Source organism: Chrysochloris asiatica, unplaced genomic scaffold, assembly GCF_000296735.1.
Source record: "Chrysochloris asiatica unplaced genomic scaffold, ChrAsi1.0 scaffold00041, whole genome shotgun sequence".
Taxonomy (NCBI): Eukaryota; Metazoa; Chordata; class Mammalia; order Afrosoricida; family Chrysochloridae; genus Chrysochloris; species Chrysochloris asiatica.
The window spans coordinates 2217443-2239659 of record NW_006408559.1 but is presented as its reverse complement, the minus strand read 5'-3'; the positions used below and the strand labels follow the sequence as shown (position 1 = coordinate 2239659).

General features: G+C 42.8%; 1 protein-coding gene across 1 annotated transcript in view; it reads right to left on the bottom strand.

Moving 5' to 3' along the window:
• The window catches only part of NRF1 (nuclear respiratory factor 1), a 98925-nt gene that overhangs the window by 24827 nt on the left and 51881 nt on the right, over positions 1-22217 (bottom strand). Inside the window, exons 5-9 of the mRNA XM_006861127.1 lie at positions 16442-16600; positions 15499-15696; positions 14901-15002; positions 9361-9518; positions 2448-2572 (exon numbers count right to left, since the gene is read on the bottom strand). Of these exons, the coding sequence (XP_006861189.1) occupies positions 2448-2572; positions 9361-9518; positions 14901-15002; positions 15499-15696; positions 16442-16600 (742 nt within the window). The remainder of the gene's footprint in view (positions 1-2447; positions 2573-9360; positions 9519-14900; positions 15003-15498; positions 15697-16441; positions 16601-22217) is intronic.

Below are 22217 nucleotides of genomic sequence, written 5' to 3'. Positions count from 1 at the left end.
TAATCTGTCTGGGCGGGGGTGATGAAAGGAGATGGAGATGGCTCTCATGTGGCACAATAGTGAATAATCGCTATCAGAACTAACTGTGAGGGTTGGAAATGTAAAGGTAGACATTTTGTAGCATAACGAGGGGAGTGGTTGACTTTGCAGTCCAGGAGCAGAGGTCCCTGGAGCCATCAGGGGAGAAGAGCGGAATGCGGGACTCTGACCCAGATAAGTAGTGATGCCAGAGATGGAGGCAGAGACGATGACCTGGAGAGAGGGAACGGCTGGGGACTCTAGACTTAGAGAGGGAGAGAAGCTGTGTGCTGACAACCAGGGGGAAGGCTTGCAGGGTATACCCTTTGGTTGGTTGATGGTGCAGGGAGGGGATTGTAACCATGGCAATGAAATAATATGAGATAGGATGAATGTAAAGCTAATGTTCTCCCATGTAAACTATCATATAATTCACAATAAAACATTAAAAAAAAAAAGGCATATCAGAATTATTTGGATCACATACTACCTTATATACATTCTCCAGGTTCCCAAGGAGCAGATACAACAGTTGGCCTTTGCCTAACACTGCGCTGGGATAAAGCTCAACTTCAAGATGCACCTTGGTGTGGAAAGGCTGACTTAGAAAGTGCTAGCCCCAGTATTCACGGCCAGAACTCAGCAAGGGTTGGAAGCCATACACTGGGATGGCCTGCTCTGGAGAACTGCTGGCTTTTAGGATGTGGACCAGAATTTCCTCTATATTACAATTGCAGCCAACAACATGAAACCAACACAAAATGATCTCCCACCCAAGGCTGTTGAAACGAGGCAGAATCTAGGGATCAGCAGTAGCGGGTGCGGTTTAACTTTATCCAAGGGCTGAACAGGTTTACTGGGCCAAAGACCCAGAGGGTCGTTCGCTTATAAATCCATCCATCTGTAAAGGCAAGGCTGGAGAGGAGCCACAACTATAAAGCCATCTGTTCTCTTCCACACAGGTCACGATAGTGTTTTTTAGCAAGCCTACACAGGGCAGTGTTTATAGCAGTTCCACAGTGAATACAGTGAACACACTCAGAGCACAGCCAAAAATTCTACTTTCACTCTGGGTGGATTAGGACTCAGGTGAGGAAATAGGAGTAAGATTTAGCTTTTGGGGGAGGAGGGGTTTTTCATTCACTCTATAGTCCATCTCATTCCAAAGGGGCGTGGCTATTAGCAGTCCTTTATCCTGTGGGATTCTGGATCCCATCATCTCTCTATTTGTATTGGTTCACAGAAGCCCTGTTGTCATTGTTGTCGTTATTAAGTGTCATACAGTTGGGTCCCAACTCAAAGCCACCCTGTGTAGGGTTTCTGAGGCTATAAATCTTTGTGGGAGAAGAAAATCTCATCTTTCTCTACAGAAAAAGCAAGCTGGAGGTTAAGTATTTTATTTTTAAAGTTTATTTGGGAAATGATTCTCAGAAGCCATATGGCTTTTCATAGTTCCTTTTGTTATTTTCTGGGGACATAGTGCTGTCTGTCTCCTGCTTCCAAAGGAGGCCACAGCATTATGTATCTCTTCAAAGACTTTCCGACTAACAGCTTATTCAGCTCTTAGAGACTGTTCCTTAAAGAAGTGCCAGGGACGTTTTTCTTTCAGCCACTCATGCCATTAAGGAACTTTCTGCTTAATTAAAAGTATATTATTTAGCTACTCTCCTCTTTCTAGGAATTGTTCAAATTACCAAAAATCATAGAGTACTTCATTTGTCCTACTTAATTAAATATATATTTAGATAAAGACTCTCACAGAACAGACTGGGCCCCTACCCCGGTAACCCCTATCTTAGTAACTGACTCCTAGTGCCTACTGAGGTACAGCCAAAGAGCTGGGCTGCACCTGCACATTTTCGCCAACATATTTCTATGAACTTTATTTAATCCCTTTTGTGGATTCAGGATCGTCACCAGCATCCAGGACGTCAAAGAGCTGGGAGAGAAGGGCAGGTGGTGACACGCTAGTGGTGAGGACACACACAACTGGGTACAGGACCCGCAGGACCCACCAGCACATGCCTTTCTGACAGACAGCTGTGGGCCCCGTGGACAGAGGACATGCTGCCTTCTTTCCTGAGATAGTCAGAACTGCCCACTCTAGCAGGACATACTTGCCCCTGTGGGACTCTCGGCCCCAGTAAAGGGTGATGACGTCACCCATGGGAGAGGAAAGGGCAAAATGTGACCCTCAGCAAGTCCTGTTATAGCAAAACAGTCACTTTTCAAACCAACCATTCAACTAGGTAGCCACCGTCATTGGAACCCCCAGTCTGCTAGTGAAAGGGATCAGGCTCCTAAACTTCCAATGAAGGAAAACTCAAATCAAAGACCAAGCTCGTTCTGAAGGGTTTGTTGTCAGTCATGTCATGAAGGTCTAAGTGGAAACAGGGAAGAAATTCAATAAAATATTCATGCTTTCTTACCATTAGCATCTTGGACGCCAGTAAGTGCTCCGACGGCTGCTGCGGTTTCCCCAGACAGGACGATCTGACCGCCCCCTTGTAAGGTGGCCTCGGCCAGGGTGGCGACAGCATGGGCGGCGGCTTCGCTGTGGGCACAGAGACCGGACAGAGGGGATGAGTAAGACGAATATGGACACAGCATGCCAGCAAGACCAACATCCTCTGAGCCCTGGCCTGGAGCTCCTGACTGGCCCTCAGCAGCACATACATGATATCAACGCTAATGGACAGAGCACAGAGTGATTTCAAGTGAAAATAACATAGCTAGAGAAATCCCAAACCTTGTATGTTTATAAAACCACCGCAGGATCTGTGTGAAGTCCAAGAAATGGGTGCTTGAGGACAGAGGTGCTCATTAGCGCCTCCTTCTCCTCAGTGTCAATGGCTCGCTCACACACATGCCTCAGTGGAAGCTCTTGTCCACAGTCACAGTGCAAAAGCCACTCGGCCATCAATTATGAGGTTTTCTTTCCCATTTTTCTCTTTACATTAACATAAGGCAGACCCCATCTGAAGGTGCTTCATTATATTCAAGTGTGGCTGAGAATACAAAGAGCCAGCAATCTGAACTTGCTATTTAACTAGTATTCAACAGTAACAATTTACCTTCTATATGAGGTAATGGTTAACTAATATCCTGAAAAGTCTAACTCTCCCCTTTACTTCACTGTACATGCAGGAAGTGCTAAGCTGAATACTGACCACCTCCTGGACTCTAAACAATGCAATAAACCACCTCTCTTCACTGCAGAGCAGACACTGTATTCAGAGAGAAAACCATTAACCATCTATTAACACACCAAAAACATCATTCTAGCAATTTGTCACCTTTTTCTCTCCCCAACTTCCTATATTATTTTCTTAAATGTACCCACACCCTTTTAATTGATTCCATGATATTACAAACATGTTTCCAACTATAAAATACACTGTTATTTTTTGGTGCCAGTAAGAAAGACAAGTTCCTGGCATTTATTGTATGAGTCTATTCAAATCTCAGAGACGTTAAAACACAAATCGATAAATTGCTCTCTCTCCTTGGAAACCATCAGGTGCCAATGTGAACAGTTACTGAGAGAGCACCAAACGTAGGCATGGAGCAGTGAAGGCACTGCTGGTTAGTTCAGCAGAGGGGGACAAAGGCCTGCTGGGATGGAGAATCAAATAAGCCTGGTGGCTCAGCTTTGCTCTGAAGAGGCAGGTGTCACATGACTATGGGTGAGCAGGAGGGGTAAGGGGATATGGATTGGTTAGGGTATGTCCCAGAGGTGGGCAATGTAAGCAGTATCAAGCTCAATAGCATCACTTTCACCCAAGAAAGCCAGCAGACACAGACAGCAACAGACATGGAGCAACACTGGGAAAGACTGCTTGGTCACTATAAGGATTCTGGTGTGGCACTGTAGGATAAGAACTAGGCTGCTAACCACAAGGTCGGTGGTTCAAATCCACCAGCGAATCCTCAGAAACCCTGTATAGGGTTGCTATGAGTTAGAACCAACTTGATGGTGCTTAACAACAAGGATTCTGGGAGGAAATAAAAGACGCCCAAAAGGAGTCCTGGTGTGACTCTGTAGAATAAACACTGGATTGCAAGGTTGGTTTGGACATCAAGGTCGGCGGTTCAAACTCACCAGCTGCTCCTTGGAAACCCTATACAAGGTCGCTAAGAGTCAGAACTAACTTGATGGCACTTAACAAAATGGACAGAAAAGTTTCATTAAGTCTAAGAGTTTGCTTTTTACTAACTTGCCTTGCTTTTCAATTTTATGTCTGTGTGCTTAAAGGTTACTTTTTTTCCCTCACAGTGACAATGGAAAACTCTCATTAAATATGAATGAAAAATTTAAATGTCACACAGAAATAAGGTATTTTCTTCTAATCTAATTTTAAACAAATAATTAGAATCATCTTATAAATACACTTTTACAGCTAGCTCTTTTCGCTTAACATATTTCCTGGTGTAAATTATCTCTGACATTTATTTTAAAATGATAAATGCAAAACTACTGATTTCTCCCCATTCTTCTAGTCAATTAGATGTGGCAACTGCTTCCAGGTAGAAGAAACAAAATTTCATTTCCAGGTTTCCTTTGATTTAGTTCAAGGTCAAAATGACATATTTTAAATTTATTGGCATATTCAAAATGTGGGAAGTAACTTAGGTTGAGTAAAAAGCCGTTAAGAACTGTAGCGCTCACAATGCTGTCTATGTAAAAGCTAAGACCATGTTCGGTGCCAAAACATTCTTCTCAGTGATTTCATACCTAGAAGCAGTTGTTCCACAGTCGCTGTGATGTGAACACAGAGCAAAAGGGGATACTTGATTCAGGATTACGACTAAAGTGAGCTGTTATATTTTACACAGATTTTAATTTTAAAGTTCTTCATAAGTATCAGAGATAGTATAATGATTATTTAGTGCCTGGTGATGGTGGTGTACTGTGGAGTCGGTTCCAACTCATAGCGACCCTGTACAGGGTTTCTGAGGCTCTAAATCTTTATGGGAGCAGAACGCCTCATCTTTCTCCTGTGGAACAGCTGGTAGTTTCAAATTTCTGTAGGCTTTTAACTTTTAACATCTTCCTAAGAAATGTCAATAAATAATGCCATCATTCAATTTTACAGCACTCCACTGTAGCTAAGTGTCGTTGAGTCTGTTCTGACTCTAGAGATCCTATATAGGGTTTACGAGGAGTGGCTGGTGGGTTTGAACTGCTGATCTTGAGGTTAGCAGTCCAGTGCGTATCTGACAGCACCACATTATCATTGATTAATATAAAAACATGACCCGAGACTTCATGAAGAGCTGAAAAGCCTACTCTTGAGGAACAGCTGTATGGGATTTGAGAAAGAAGCTGCTGTTTATATGGAAACAGGGCATGCTCAGCCTGGACACATGCCTGCAGCATGGAGTCCCATGGGTGGTGGTGGGAGGGCAGTCCCCCAAGCCCTTTCATGAGAGTGTATTGGAGTCTAATCACACTCACTGGAGTCTATCTGAAGGTCTAGATGTTTGACGTTACTTTCCTTGGCACCTTTCTAAAATGTGGTGTGGGCGGGCGAAGAAAAGCTATGACTAGAGTCAGACTAACCAGAGAACCAGCAACAACCTCAAACAATCTGGATGCTGGGGAGGAAGGTCCAAAGGAGTGCCCAAGCGGGCAAGGTTAGTTACCCAGCCCCATTAGGCATAGGGGCAGTAAGTAGGACAATGACAAGTCCTTATGGTCAGCAGGCCTAGCATTTCTGTCAATTCTAACCATTTGCACTTGACTGTACGAGGAAACGGCCAAGTCATACTGCTGGAAAATATCCCCTTGGCTGGGATTAGAAATGTCCCTGAGCTATCACGTCACAATTTTGGACAAAAGTCATTTCTAGACACCCACTTTCCATGTGGGTGTGCCCACGCTTCAGCTACAGGAGAGAAAAGCAACTGCATATTCCCCACCCCCATCTCCACAGAGGATGCCTGGTCTCAGTGCTCCATCCCATTTTATTGGCCAAATACTAGTTCATATATTGAAGCTGTATTTGATTTTTATTAATATCTCTACTGTTTAAGAAAATATTCTCACTTAAAAAAATTGTGATTTTGCCTTTTCTTTAAAAATATGGTTCACTTTTTCCCTAGTAGAATCTCTTCACAGAAAAACAGCAGCAAACTGCAACTTCCTTGAGAAGAGACAGCGACTTCAGTCTCTGTTTGCCCTAGCACAAAGAATAGAATACAATCAATTGCTACTAACGGGGTAAACGGAGATTCCTGCTATTCATGTTTACCAAGCAGCTCTGGATGCAAGAGGTGTAATCTGCAGAAGAATTCGTTCATGAAGGAATGTGAGTCTCGGACACCTTAACCAACAATGAATGTCAATTACTCACTGTATCCCAACAAATACATGATGTCACTTCCTCTCCTCTCTCTTCTCTGAACAGCTCCACATTTTTGGAGCTGGGACACTCTGTTCTTATTCATATTATCACTACAATTCCCTTCCTATCATGTTTCTGAAAGCACCAGTTTATTATTTATTCAGAAAAATGAAAACTAACATATTCCAATTTTTTAATGGCCATTCCTCCAGATCCTCTAGGTTGTTACAAAGCTCAGAGAGACCAAAGTCTGTGGAGTTCAAGGCCCTTGTCCTGACTGGTTAGACATACTCCCTTCACAATGTGGCTGAAAAACAGATTTCTCCTGTTAACAGATGAAGGAACCCTTCCTTGCCTTCTTGCTCCCCATCTGCCATCACCAGCAGCCTGCCTCTACCTTCTCACTTCCACTGACACCTGCTGTTTACAGGTGATTACAGGCTTGCTCCACCTGTACCTGTGACTGAGGCAGGCTACACAGGCCAAGCTAGGGAATCACATTGTTACCATAGGAACAAGGACCAGCTTGCTGTGGTTCCTTAAGCTGACTTTCAACAACACATGCTGTGGAGAGTCTGGGGGCGCAGGGGGGATAATGGTGTGCCTCACCCTACACGGAAGCAATGTTTCCTGACTAGAACATCAGACAGCGGGGGACCTCTCAGAAGTCAGAAGGCCTGTCAGTCTCGTCTCTGGACCCTTCCCAGACAGGATGGGGTTCTTCAACCCCCTCCCCCGACACTCACTAGGAGTTGGACTGACTGATTGCAAACAGATTTCAACATCTCCTTACTCCTGCTCTCCACGCCACACCACATCCTCCTTCCTTTGGAGTAAACACTGGAGCCACCTCAGCTGCTTTAGAGTTTGCTAACAAGCCCTCCGGGGAAACCATTACCCTCCTTGCCTTTGGAAATCAGCCCTGGCCCTCCTATCAAAGGGAGCCCGATGCGCCTCATATTTTCCACTATGTTCAGGGTCCCCAGGACACCGATACTCCACTGGAACATCCAGGGGACTGGCTGGAAACCTCATGGAGATTGAGTTCTGCTGGTCTTTCATGGTGGCTCCATGGGCCCCAAGCTACAGTGGGGTGATCAGACCAGGTTCTACTCTGGTCATGCCCTTCAGGAAGTTTATCTGGGTGTTTCTGCTCAAAGGAAGGAGTGGGAACCAAGTAAGACTTTCATGTTACAGAAAAGTAGCATGGTTCAATGGCCCAGGTCACTTGCTGGGTAACTGTGCGTGCGTTTCAGTTTTCTGTATTTAATCCACCAATTCCTGGCCAGACTTCCTTCAATATCAGTCACTTTCCCACCATTTTCACTATTTTATTTTCCAAGGCATGCCTGGATTCCCCCCCCTTCCTAATGGACTCCTGGTGTGGTGCTGTAGGAGCAACACTAGACTGCAAACCACAAGGTCGGCAGTTCAAACCCACCAGCTGCTCCTCGGAAACTCTATACAGAGTGGCTTTGACTCAGCACTGACTCAATGGCACTTAGCAACAACAATGGGTCTCCTATTTCCAAGATCTCACTGTAATCACTTCTGAATAGACTAATCTTAAAACAGCAGTTGAGTGATGGTAACTATAATTTGTTTATTCTAATGGGGCACTTTGAGAAGAGTTTTTTTATCCATATCATCTCAGGAATCCTTTCAATTCTCTGTGGTAAGTATTCGCTCATCAAAATGAGGCTCAGGGCTTAATTTTCTCAAGATTAACTGGCTAGATAAATGGTGGAACTAGGATTCCAACCTGAGGCTACATGACCTCAGAACCCTCTTCTCTGTGACCATCAGAAGCTTGTTCGTAAATATCACATCCAACCTCAACTGGAATTAAGTTTAAAATTTTGGGGAGGTGATCACCCCTTGTGAATTACTACAATGTGCGTAGTCTGTGCGAACATAATTCAACAGTGAATTACACTGAGTAATACTGCTGGCAAAATGTTTTACTTAAAATCAGTCCTCTAATAAAAGTATGATTTCTTTGAAAGCAGAGATTAGATCTTACTTACTAGCATAAATTCAGTAACTAGCTATTGTGGGTAAAAGCGGTGGCGGCAGCTCACCTTTGCTATCTGTCAGACACTGACCTGCAATCCTGTTTTTGCCAACACCCTCAACAAGGCCAGCGCTGCGATTACAGAAGAGGAAAGCTGGGTGTTGAGTGTTAAGTCAATTGTCCAAGGTTATAGAGCGCTAGCTAGTAAGTGTCACAGCCAAGATTCAAACCCAGGTTATCTGGCCCTAAAGCCCATACTCTTATATCTATACTTAAAATGTCTGCATCCATTAAAAATAAAATCATGACAGAAGATTAAGAATGATATCTTTTCAACTCTTGTCAACAACCAATGGGAAGAAGTGAGCAGGGAAAAATACATCGTAGTTTGCGAAATGACCTCTTACCATACTACCCCATTCTGCTAACTAAGGCTGAAGGAAAAAGATTCCATTATTTTCCCAATAATTCAAAACTAATTTCATATTGCAGTCATTCATGAGCAAGGGAAATCAATTTCCTGGAAAGCCTGTGAAATCAGCTCTTAATAAGTTTAAGCATGGCTGAATAACCCCAGGGACAAGAAAAGCAGTGTCCTTTGTAGGCAAAAAAATGATAACCCTGAAGCTTTTAAGTTAAACTTTAAATAAACTCAGGTCACTTTAAAAGAGTGGCCCACAGTTTGGTAAAAATGCAAGTCTTGTCACTTTGTGCCCGAATGGGATTAAGTGAAGGGTCCATCAGTAAGCTTGGGGTGGAGATCAGAAAGGCTGGGTTGGTTAAAGGGTGACTTGAGTATAGTTAATTTAACACACCAGCCACTCCGAGACAAGGGTGTTGACAGTCGTTTCCGTTAACATTTACAGCCTTGGAAACCCTGTCCTCTAGGGTCCCTGATTGGGAATTGGGGTTTGACAGCAATGGATGGGCTATTAAACAACAATCAGGCTATCCTCTTCACTCTCCCAGCCCTGCCTCTACCTGTTGAGCGCCATGGTGACCGTAGCTCCCTGCTGCATCTCCTGGGAAGCTGCTACCGCAGCCTCTGCTAACGATGCCACCGCCTGAGTGGCCTCCGACGCTTGCGTTGTCTGGATGGTCATCTCACCTCCCTGTAACGTGGCCCAATTTTGTTCCACCTGAGACAGAAAAGAAAAGATGGTAAAAATTCAAAGCCACAGAAGGACTGTGAGGTTTTGAAAAAAAATCACTTTTCTAATAAATTGTCATGTGCGTGGCAAAATGCGCACACATCCCACACTCACTTTTAAATTTACATGACCTATAATGTTCAGAGGAGTCCTGGTGTGGTGCTGCGGTTTAATGCAACAGACTGCACAACAGTTTGAACTGCAAGGTCGGTGGTTCAAGCTCACTAGCTGCTCCTCGGAAACGCTGTACAGGTTCGTTATGGATCGGAATCAACTCGACAGCACTTAACAACAACAACAACAACAACATAATGTACAGAGGAGTCCTAGTACAGCGCTGTAGGGTAAGCACTGGAGGTTCTAAGTGACCAGCCGCTCCTCGGAAACCCTACACAGCATCATTATGAGTTGGGACCAACTTGACAACACTTTAACACCACCACCACCAACACAATGTCCAGAAGAGACTTTAGTATGCTATCTTGTGTGTCAGAAAGGAAGGGGTATAAAATATTTACTTGTATTTGCTTATATTTGTATAAAGAACTTCTAGAAGGACACATAAACCACTGAAAGTATGTGGTGAGGAAATTGTGGGAACAACTTGGATGGTGACAGGAAGGAAGACTTTCCATTGTCTATGTTCTTCCCCACCATATACTTCTCCCTGTTAATTAATTTTGTTAAGAATGGATACAGCAAATTAAAGTTGTCAAGGACTTCATTGTTCTTCGATCAACTATCAACACTCATGGAAGCATCAGTCAAGAAATCAAATGACGTACTGTGTTAAGCAAATCTGTTGCACAAGACCTTTTTTAAGTGTTGAAGAGCAAAGATGTCAGCTTGAGGACTAAGGTGCACCAGACCCAAGCCATGGTATTTTCAATAACTTCATATGCATGTGAAAGCTGGACAGTGAATAAGGAAGACTGTAGAAGAATTGATGCTTTTGAGTTATGGTGTTGTAAGAAGTGCAGCCAGAGTGCTCCTTGGAGGCCATGATGGCCAAACTTCGTCTCTCATATTTCAGACATACTGTCAGGAAGGGCCAGTTGCTGAAGGACCAGGCAGTGTTTCATTCCGCTGTGCATAAGGTCGCTATGAGTTGGTACCGACTCAATGGCATCTAACAACAAATAATCATAAAAACAAAACCAAACTATACTAAAGAAAATACAATGCTAGTACCCCAGACCCTTTGCTAAAGACAGCTACTGTTACCTATTTCTATCTTTGTAGAGATACTGTATTCATATACAAGCATATTTGCAGACACACATACACATCCCCAGTTCACCTTTCCGATTATCCCATTTAAAAAACTGAAAACACTATCATATTCTATATAGTTTTAATACCTGGTTTTCCCCACTATTGTGAAGTACAGCTGAGTGGATTACAACTCATAGTTACCCATGTACAACAGAACAAACCCGTGCCTGGTCCTGCACCCTCCTCACAATTGTTAAGTTGGAGTCCATTGTTGCTGCCACTGAAGCAATCCATTTTGCTGATCCTCTTGTTGTTGTTGTTGTTGTTAAGTGCCTTCGAGTCGGTTCCGACCCTCTACTCTATCAAAAGTAAGATGTCCTTCTCCAGCAACTGGTTCCTTCTGAGAACATGTTCAAAGTAGGAGAGACAAAAATCTCACCATTTTTTGCTTTGAAGGAATATTCTGGCTATATTTCTTCCAAGACAGACTTATTTGTTGTCTGGCAGCCAACGGTATCAATATTCTCCTCCAAAACCATAATTTAACTGCATCGGTTCTTCTATGGTCTTCCTTACTCATTGTTCAATGTTCACATGCATATGAAGTGACTGAAAATACTATGATGTGGGTCAGGTACCACCTTAGTCCTGATAGTGACATCTTTGCTCTTGAAAAATTAAGTCTTTGAAAACTTCAACCTTTTCTCCATTTATCATGATGTTATTTACTGGTTCATTGGTATGATTTTCGTTTCTTTACATTGTGGTGCAATCCATACTGATGACTGTAGTTTTTAATCTTCATCAATGAGTATTTTAAGTCCTTTTTCTTGCCAGCAAGGAAGGTTGTGTCATCTGCATATTGTTGTTGTTGCTAGGTACCATCGAGTCAGTACCAACTCAAAGCGACCTTATGCACTGCAGAACGAAACACTGCCCGATCCTGGGCCAATGTTACAATTGTTGCCACGCTTGAGTCCACTGATGCTGCCACTTTGCCAATCCATCTCGTTGGGGATCTTCCTCTTTTTCTCTGACCCTCTACTTTACCAAACATGATATCCTTTTCCAGCGACTGGTCCCTCCTGACAATATGTCCGAAGTAGGAGAGACGAAGTTTGGCCATCTTGGCCTCCAAGGAACACTCTGTCTGTATTTATTCCAAAACAGATCTATTGGTTCTTTTGGCAGCCCACGGCACTTTCAATATTATCCTCCAACACCATAACTCAAAAGCATCAATTAATTCTTGTACGTATAGAAAGTGATTGAGAGATTCTTTTGCGTCCCTTTATTATTTGTCTTTCTCATGGGCAGTGGAAAGTGCCAGTAGCCTGCAGGATCTGTGACTACAGATACTTCATTTCCTTTCTATAGAGCTACAAAGTCACAAACTCAAGGACTCACAAAACTCTTGTTTCCCCAAAGTTTTGTTGCTTTAATCTTATTACGCCAACAGAACAAAGGGATAATGCATAGTGTGACCGAGTTGTATCCTTTCTCCATACTTATTCAATCTGTATGCGGAGCAAATAAGCTGAAAAGGCTCAATAATATGAAGCATGTGGCATCTGGATTGGGGGAAGATTCATTAACTACCTGTGATATGCAGCTGATACAACCTTGTTCTCTGGAAGCAAACAGGAACTTACAATATTTAGTGCTGAAAGACTATAGCCTTCAGTATGGATTGTAACTCAATGTAAAGAAAAAAAAAATCCTCACAGCTGGACCAATAAATAACATCATGATAAATGGAGAAAAGGTTGATACTGTCAAAGACTTCATTTTTCGTGGATCCATAATCAACATTCATGGAAGAAGCAGTCAAGAAATCAAATGGCGTACTGTATTAGGTAAATCTGCTGCACAAGACCACTTTAAAATGTTAAAAAGCAAAGATGCTACTTTGAAAGCTAAGGTGCCCCTGACCCAAGCCACAGAAGAATCAATGAATTTGAATCATAGCATTCACAAAGAATACTGAAAGCACCATGGACTGCCAGAAGGACAAACAAATTTAACTTGGAAAAGTATAGCCATAACGTTTCTTAGAAATGAGGATGATGGTTAGGCTTTGTTCCTCACTCTTTGGACATGCTCCCTGGAGGGATCAATCCCGGGAGAAGGGCATCATGCTCAGTCAGTGAAAAAGAGGAAGACCCCGCACCCCCCAACAAGACACACTATAGCAGTTGCAGCATCAATGGGTTCAAGCAACTGTGAAGATGGCTAAGACCAGAAGTGTTTCATTCTGTTGTGCATATGATCGCTATGAGTTGGAACCAACTCAACAGTACCTCACAACAACATGATTTTGTGGCAATACTTTTTGACATCCTTGTTAATTAATATATAGAACATTCCATGTTATTTTGGAATTCTTTTCATGTTTAGTTGTAAATATCTATGTAGCTTGTGCTGTGTCCCTAACTAGTATTTACCTAGTGAAAGCTAGAGTTTTTTTTTTTTTTATAATACTACTCAGTTCATTAGGTATCCTCGGCACAAAGAGATTTTATCACCAAAAGAGACAGGATCCCAAAGGTCCTCCTCAGAAATTTAACTAAATGATACTGGACACTGAAGGTGATACGGTCCAATGGGTCAGAGCTCTCACACTGTAAGATAAGGATAACAACCTTACAGCCTCTAAAGACACCATTTATTTTCAAGGAAAAAGACGAATACAGAAAGTAGGATGGACTACTGAGTCATGCTAGCTAGCATTGTTGTCAGTGCGATGTTTGAGTAAACACCGTTATTAGAGTTCAAAACCAAGCACTCTGTCCACACCACTGGCAAACAGACTTTCTACAGTCTAACCTGTACAGCTTTCTGAGGCTCTCTTCATGACCTCACTATTGTTCCACTGTGTGAAAAGATTTAGTTTGTTCAAATCTGAGATGAGCATTTACCAAAAGGCTATTAAAAATTTAAATATGCCTCAAAAATGGTTAAAATAACACAAAGCCATAGATAAGTGACCAACTGATGCTTTCTTAATGCACCCTTCAAAGGAGTGCTAGTGGCCCTGTAGCAGACAGTGTGGGAAACCCTGTATAGGGTCCCTATGCATCAGAATCGACTTGATGGCAGTGGATGGTAGAGGGAATAAGTCCTTTAAGGACCCCAGGTGGCACAGTGAGTTAAGCATTGGGCTCCTAACTGCAAGGTCAGCAGTTTGAACCCACCAGCCACACTATGAATGGGAAGATGAGGCTGTCTCTGCTCCTGTACAGATTTCGTCTCAGAAACCCTATCTGTAGAGCTCTATAGGGTAACCAGGAGTCCTGGTGTGGCGCTGCAGGTTAATGTGCTGGACTACAAAGTTAGTTTGAACCGTAAGATTAGCATTTCAAGTTCATCAGCAGCTCCTCAGAACCCCTATACAGGGCCACTATAGGTTGGAACCAACTCAACAGCACATAACTACCACCACCACCACCAGAGGGTAACTAAATATGAGTCAGAATTGATTTGACGGCAGTGAATGAGAGACTAAGTTCATCATACTTTTCATGGATTTTTGAATAAGCCGATTAACTGTGTATATGAGAATTTATTAAGTAAAATGGTTTTCATTGAATTTGTCCCCAGAAAAAGGTTTATGAAGTGCAGTTACTTTCTTAAACAAAATAGGGAACATTCAGTAAGAAAATACAGTTGATAACAACTTTGATTAAGCCAGAAATTTTAAAATTGCATAGAAATGCTGAATGTATAAACTGTCTTCATTGTATATTGTACAAGATGCGCTATTACAAATGTAACGTAAATTCTTGCAGTTAGGCTTGAACTATAACAATCTATGAATTTTACTTGTTACAATATACAATATAACAGGCCTGGTGTGAAGTTGTAGATAACCAATGGACTGCAAACTACAAAGTTGGTGGTTCAAACCCACTAACTGCTCTTTGAATCCCTATATATGAGTCAGAACTGAGTTGACAGCATGTACCAACAACAACAACAACAACAACAACAACAAAACATTCTTAACAAAACGGTCATGGTCTGTTATCAGAAATGCCAGAATCAAATAAATACCACAGACATGTAGACAGACGGCTGACAACCTCTTCACCCATTGCCCCTCGCCTATACAGTGATGTGAGTGTGCAACAGATCAGATGGAACCCTTGTTCTTACCTCGCCATCGGCCACAGCAGAGTAATTCACCTGGGCAACAGTGACTGTAGTTGGCAATTCTGAAGCATCAGCCAATGTGGCTACTGTTGCCCCTGTACCAACCTAAAGAAAAATAGGGGAAGTGATGTGTCATTCAGAAGTTAAGATTTGTTTAACTACAAATTTAGCACAGGGAACAATTAAAATACCCCGTGAAACAAGCTACTAAAATCTTATCGCAGAGAATAATAGGAGCATCAATTTTCCTTCAACCACATAAATCAATGTTAGACAGGCCATGATGGTGCATCACAGTCCCCAGAGTCAGACAGCCGACTTTCTCCTCTCACCCCAGCCATCAATACATTGTGTTTTACCTCACGAAAAATATTCCCTGGCCACCGACAGAGTGGAAAGGCACACAAGAAGCCATTGTAAAGTGCTAGCTCTTTCTTCTTGTGCAAAAGCTATTTGGCAAATGCAAGCTGTTTAAAATACTCTTCAGACGTCATCTTCAGGTAGAAGAACCTTAGAGAGTTACATCAAGTTCATACAAGGACTTGGGCAGAGACGATTTCCTTGGGTCTGAGATGCTGACAGGCCCATTTCAGACACTCACCTGGATGAGTGAGACAGTGCCATCGGGGTTACTAAAGGTCTGCACGACAGTCTGTGATGGAACCAGGTGGGCTATACTGTGTGTGGTTGTGGCTTGCGTCTGTGTTTGCTGATCTTCAAAAGCATACAAAAGGTCCTCCCGCCCATGGTGCTTATAGCAGTTTTTAACTATGGTCCGTAGGGCCTGGGTCCATGAAACCTGCCACCAAGACAGCAGAAAAGTACATTACACTACAAAGAACTTTGGCTGTTTAGTTCTGCAATGGAGTAAGCAGTTGCTGATTTATCAAACTAAACCAAACCTAGGAAAGAATAAGCTTTTAGGATTATTTTCTACAGACCAATTCTAGCACAAAGAAACTCACCAAGTAGAAGGTTTTCTACCAGTTTCCTTCCCAATCGAAGTCTGATTCATCTTTTAGGCTTTAAACACTATTCCACGTCAAGGCCAAACTAAACTTTTCACAGAAGTTACTCTGGTCAAGAATTTTATAAAAAGATCTTCCATATACACCCAAGCTCAATAGAAAACAAACGTGAAAATAAGGAAGGAATAAAGTCTAGCTTTATCTTTGCTTTTGCAAAGAAGTTTATCAGGAAACTCACTTAATAGACTTCATATTTCTCCAATCCCATGATGTTTATATTTTTCAACAGTGACCCTAAATCTTTGATCAAAATGATTAACACTTTTACATCTAGTTTATTCTGGTTTACTCCACCATTTCATAAAATTAAAATGGCTCCAAAAGGCAACTGTGGAGAGACATGTAAATTCCTGGACCCACCACCCAATTCTTCTCTTCATAATCACAGAGTGATGAATTCTAAGTATCTTTCTACTATTGTGCACAGATTTTTAAAAGATTTCTTAGCATAAGCAGCAGAAATGACAAAAGTTGAGGTGGTGGATATGGAATGAAAAAGCAACAGGCAACTCTCACCCTCTGTTTTTGCTCTTCTGTGCGGACATCGCTCCGGACATTTGCCCATGGGATATCTTCAGGCCACCAGATGGGCTTGCAGCTTTCTTTTCCCCAGCCTGGCTTCCCACGACCTGTGGAGTACTTGAGCATCTCTGGGATAAATGCCCGAAGCTGTGCCTGGAAGACAGAGTGCAGGCATCAGTAGTCACGAAAGACGTCTAGGATCTGTTTAAGTCCCCGAGAAAATCCCAAAACGATGAAACAAAAAGCTTTCTTGGAGAGTCCTGGCGAACTCCAAATGTGACAGATGAGAGGCCATTATTTTCCATAAGTTACTGTAGCTCCATGGATGACTGAGATTTAGACACATAATGATAAAGTATAGCTTGTTCTTGTAAGACCAAGTCTGATTTCTGCCTAAGATACTATGAGTACTGTAGCTTTTTTTCCTTCTATAGTTTCTATCCATTTAATATATTAAAGTCAAGGTATTTTCAACATTGTTCTGGAGGTATCAGCCAATGCAATCATGTAAGAGAAAGGAGTAGCAAAGTTATCATCATTGTGTGTAGAGGACAGGACTATATCTGGAGAGTCCCAATCAATCAATCAAATGGAAAACTACTACCATTAAGACCATATAGTACGGTGGTCAATTGCAACATATTTAAAAACAAATAGGTTTTTTATTTAAGCAATGGGGAAGACAAGTCAAACTCTTGTTGAAATGTCCAGCATGTCCCTGGCTGTGACCGACAGAAGTTATGAAGCATATGATCTTAAGCAACGTGGAAGATGACTCAAATGCTTTTTGAAGTCTCCAGTATGTCCCTGGCTGTGACGGACAAAACCAGTGAAGTACATTATGGACTTCATTCAGATTTGTTTTACAAATCAAATCCCCACCAAACAGGTTCCACACCACAGAGACAACTGCCATTCTCTATCTTCTGGCACTGTAATGACTGTGTGTGCACAAGTGTGGAGGGTTAACTTTGTTCACAGTCTTAATTGTTGACAAGGGAAGTCCTTTACCAAGTCCTGGTGCTGTAGGATGAGCACTGGATTGCTACCTACAAGTTCGGCGGTTCAAACCTACCAGCTGCTCCTTGGAAACCCTATGCATGGTCGCGATAAGTTGGAACGGATTTGACGGCACTTTAACAACAACAAATCTTGAAACAAGACCCCCTAGTGGTGCCTGGCTGCTAACTAAAAGGTGGGCAATGTGAACCCCCCAGCTGCTCTTTGAGAAAAAGAGGTGGCAGTTCGCTTCCATAAAGTTGCCAGCCTTGGGAGCCCTCGGAAGCAATTCTACTCTGTCCTAAGGATTGGAATTGACTCAGCACCCCACCATTTCTCCCACCCCTGACTCAGGGCTTGCCTCCAACTAAGGACACAGGGCTCCACAACTTAAGATCAAAGAGAGAGGGTAGCTCAGCAACGTGGCTGATTCAGGGCACGAATTGGTGGGTGTTTAAGTGCCGTCAAATTGGATCTGACTCATAGCAACCCTGTATAGGGTTTCCAAGGAGCAGCTGGTAAGTGTGAACTACCAACCTTGTGGATGAAACCAACATTGCAGTCTAGTGCATTAACCTACGGTGCCACACTGTAAAATAGAAAAAAGAAAAAAACAAAAAACACAGAAATGAGAAAAAACAAAAACAAACCAATTTCAATGCCACAAAGTCAATTCTGACCCACAGTGGCTCTGTATAGGATTTCTAAGACTGCGAACCTTTACCAGAGCAGGCAGCATCTTCTTACACCCCCCCAGCCCCATCCCTGCAAACACACACACACACACACACACACACACCACACACATACACACATCCAGCAGCGCGGCTGGCCAGTAGTGGGGAAATATTGAAGTTTTAACTAGAAAATAGGGATGGGAGAATTTTTTATATTGAAAACCCTGCATGTCAAGTACTCTGCCATTGAGTTGCCTCTGACCCATAGCGACCCTGTGTAGGGTTTCCGAGGAGCAGCTGGTGAGCTTGAACCGCCAACCTTACAGTTCAAACGTCTTTGCAGTCTGGCGCATTAACCCACAGCAGTGCCACACCACTAAGTTGTTACATAGTAGGACATCCCGAGTCTGCAGCAGCCTGTTCACCTATGAAAGATGACTCTGGCCAACAGTATTTACAGGTTGATTCTTTGCTGCTTCACCTCGCCTTCCTCCAGGACATGACACAATACACTCCAGACACTCAGCTCTGCGGCAGGCAGCGGCAGCAGCTATCAGTGGGCTCGTGTGGTCACTCCTTCAGTAATTTTAAGAAAGAACATCTCAAAGTCATTTTATCCTCTATCCTGGTTTTTCTGGAGTATCGTTTTCCAGACTCAGACATACAGAAAAGGAAAAGGATTAATCCCATGCATACTTGTCTCTTCATAAAAAGCGATGGCTTTCTCAAATACATAAACTGATGGTACAAATGTTGATAAGCTTCCTATTCTTTTAACAATCTCAAAAGTATTCATACCTAGGAGAATCTGGAGAAAATGGAAGGCGGTGGGCTAAATATCTTGAAAGCATCCAGAAAGAGCTGGCTCGGAGAGCCCCAGGCTGACAGGGTCTGCTCGGGTCTCACTTGGAACCCCGGAGCTCTCATTTCCACCCTTTCTCCTATTTGCACAATAGTTCCCATCTCTCCTCAGTTCTGGGTCACTCAGGCACCTGGCTGTGGACACCTTTCATCTTCACCCTTGCTTTGACTGGTCACACCAGGCTTTCTGCTGAGCTTCAGTAACTGCTTCGTTACTGGAAATGTGGACAAAGCATCAGCCTCCTGGCTTAAATTCTCACCATATTCTTCCCCAAACCCTTGTCTTCTCAACTGCTTTGTCTTTGCCACAAGAAGCCCACTCTCCTTCCTATCACCCAAGTTTCAGATCTCAAATTATCCACACCTATCTAGCACTCTTTGCAAGTCCAATTCTTTCTACTTTGGCTGTCTGTGGCGTCCGCCCCATCATCTCCAGCCCTGCTCCAAGTCCAAGGCTGGGATTGCTAGTGGACCCTCTTCCTTCTAGTGGCCTGTCTTGCAAACTCCAAGCTCTGATGTTGTTGTTGTGTGCCGTGGAGTCGGTTCCGACTCATAGCAACCCTGTACAGGGTTTCCGAGGCTGTAAATCTTTACAGGAGCAGAAAGCCTCATCTTTCTCCCGCGGAACAGCTGGTAGTTTCGAACTGCTGACTGTGAGGTTAGCAGCCCGATTCATAACCACTACGCTACCAGAGCTCCTAGGCTTTCTTAAATGCAACATGACTCCCATGCTCAGAAACCTTCAAATGGTTTTTATCTGCCAGTTACGGAACTAGCCTCCTGTCCAGCTTTCCCAGCCCACCACATGGCCTCACCCTATGTTCAGCTCCCATGAATTCCTACCAGGCAGCTTTGGGTCTCGTTCGGCAAGCCTGCACCATCTGAGGAAGTGTGAGCACATTCCTGTCTCAGTGCCCTGCAGTGATCTGTTCCCCTTCCTTGTTTACTTTCTCATGCTACTATTCAAATGCCACCACTCTTTCCTTAATGCCCAGCAAGTCGTACATTCTTCATGAAACACAGCCTGACTGCTACTCTTGGTCACCTCTTAGTCTGTACAACCACAGGAACACGATCTCTAGGTTTCGAGTTGACTCTGAATCCCATCTCTCTCTCTCTGAATCTCAACTTTCTTCTCTGCAAACTGGTAGTAAACATGCCTGCCCATTAAACAGTTAGTCAAGAGGCTTACAGATAGAAGGCATATACACAGTAGCACTTTATTCTGATTACTTCGGTCGTCACCCTTTTCTCAGCAATTCCTACAGCATCTCAAAGTTTTTACCACAACATTTAGAGCTTAAATTACATACTGTCTAATGCTCCCGTTAGTTCATGCAAGCTTTATTAGGGACCATGTATTGCCCACAGCAGGTGCATGATAGCTATTTGGCAAGTGATTACTCAATGTGAGTTTTTAGAGGAGAAAATATCCTTTAACCAGCTACTCTCCAAATCATAAAATAAAATACAGTGATTCTAAATATAAAACAAATAAGGACTCTAATCCAATTGTTGTAATCCTGAATCTGCTATTGATGATGAGAAATAATGAGTGTTAGATTGAAGAAGAAGCCAAAATGATCATGTGGACCAAGTTCTTGCCTTTGAGGAAGCAAGCTGTTACCAATCCATTGCCTATGGATAGGTTGTTTAAGTGGCTTGTTCAGCTGTATCCTTGCGCATTTAAAATGTACATGCAGATTACTAATGGAATCATCAATGAGTGTGTCTCAAGGGCAACCATAATTAGAGAAAGGAGAGAAGTAGGAAACCTCGCAAAGACCTTTTACGGACTAGAAACCTCTGGATGTGAAAGGTTCCACACTCCTAGGAAGAAACACTACAGGCTGATGATAGACAGAAGTAATGGCAATAGCAAACAGGCAGAAAGCCCTTCAAGTTAAAAAACAGAACCACAGTGAACTCAATTGCTGGTGTAGAGGTTCTAACTGATACACAGATCTTAGCTTTGTCAACTGCTAATGATCACCTGTGTACCATTACCCCTACTTCAAAAAGAGAAGTCAAAAGCATCTTCTTTAAAAAAAAACAAAAAAAATCAGTTTTCAGGTCTGCACATTTTGGAAATTAAGTTCATCATTTGCTTTTAAATATATAAAGATAATTAAGTTTGCGTAAAAAAAAAAAAGGCAAGTTTGCACCAACGTACTTTATGCCTTTCCCAGAAAAATAGTGCAAAGGCTAAAGAGACTGGTATTAAGGAAAACCAACTGTCCAGTACAGTCAGAGTTAAATGGTTCCTTTCCAGAATTCAGCCCCAGCGCTCTCATTACCAGCTGGGTTAATTACTGGTCCTGGAGACTTCTGGAAACCCAAGCCACTCAAGGTGCTTGTTAAGGAAGGTTTGCCTTTAATCCACAGGGGAGACAATCAACAGGCTCAGTGGAGGCAGCTCCTAACCTCTCAGCTGCCCTTCGATTGGCCCACAACAATCTTGCCTGGCCACTTTCACTTGGATTTAGGGCTCTGTGTGGGCCTGCTGCTGTTGTTAGGATCCATCCAGTTAATTTTGACTCATAACAACCCAATGTGACAGAGCAGAACTGCCCCACAGGCTTTCCTATGGGGTTCTGGTGTGGCACCACAGGATATGCATTTGACTTCAAGGTTAGTTTGAACCACAAGGTTGGCGGTTCAAACTTACCAGCCGATCCTCAGAAACACTAGACAGGGTCTCTGAGTCAGAACAAAGTGACAGCACTTAGCAACAGTAATTTTTTCTTTTTTTTTTAATTTAAGGTTTTTATTGTGGATTGAGTGAAAGTTTACAGGGCACATCATCAGTTTCACAGTCAACCATTCATATAACTTGTTTCATTACATTGATTATAATCCCCTCCATATACCATGAGTTAAAAGTATTTCTCTCTATCCACTTTAGCTTTTTAAAAAACACACAAACAAAAAAACCCCCACTCAGGCATATATACATAATAATTTACATCTCCAAAGGGCACATTCTGCAAGTTGGCTCCTTGCCACCAGTTCTTAGTCCTTCTCTTCTTAGTTGTTGAATCTAGAGTCCTCAGCCGCTCCCCCTCTCTCCATGCCCCCATCTCTGCCTCCATCTCTGGCACTGCTGCTTCTCTGGAAAAGATCTCGCACTCTGCTTGTGTGTTCCTCTCTTGATGGTCCCAGGGTCCTCTGTTTCTGGACTGTAAGATTAACCACTCCCCTTTTTTTGTTACAAAACTTCTACCTTTACAATT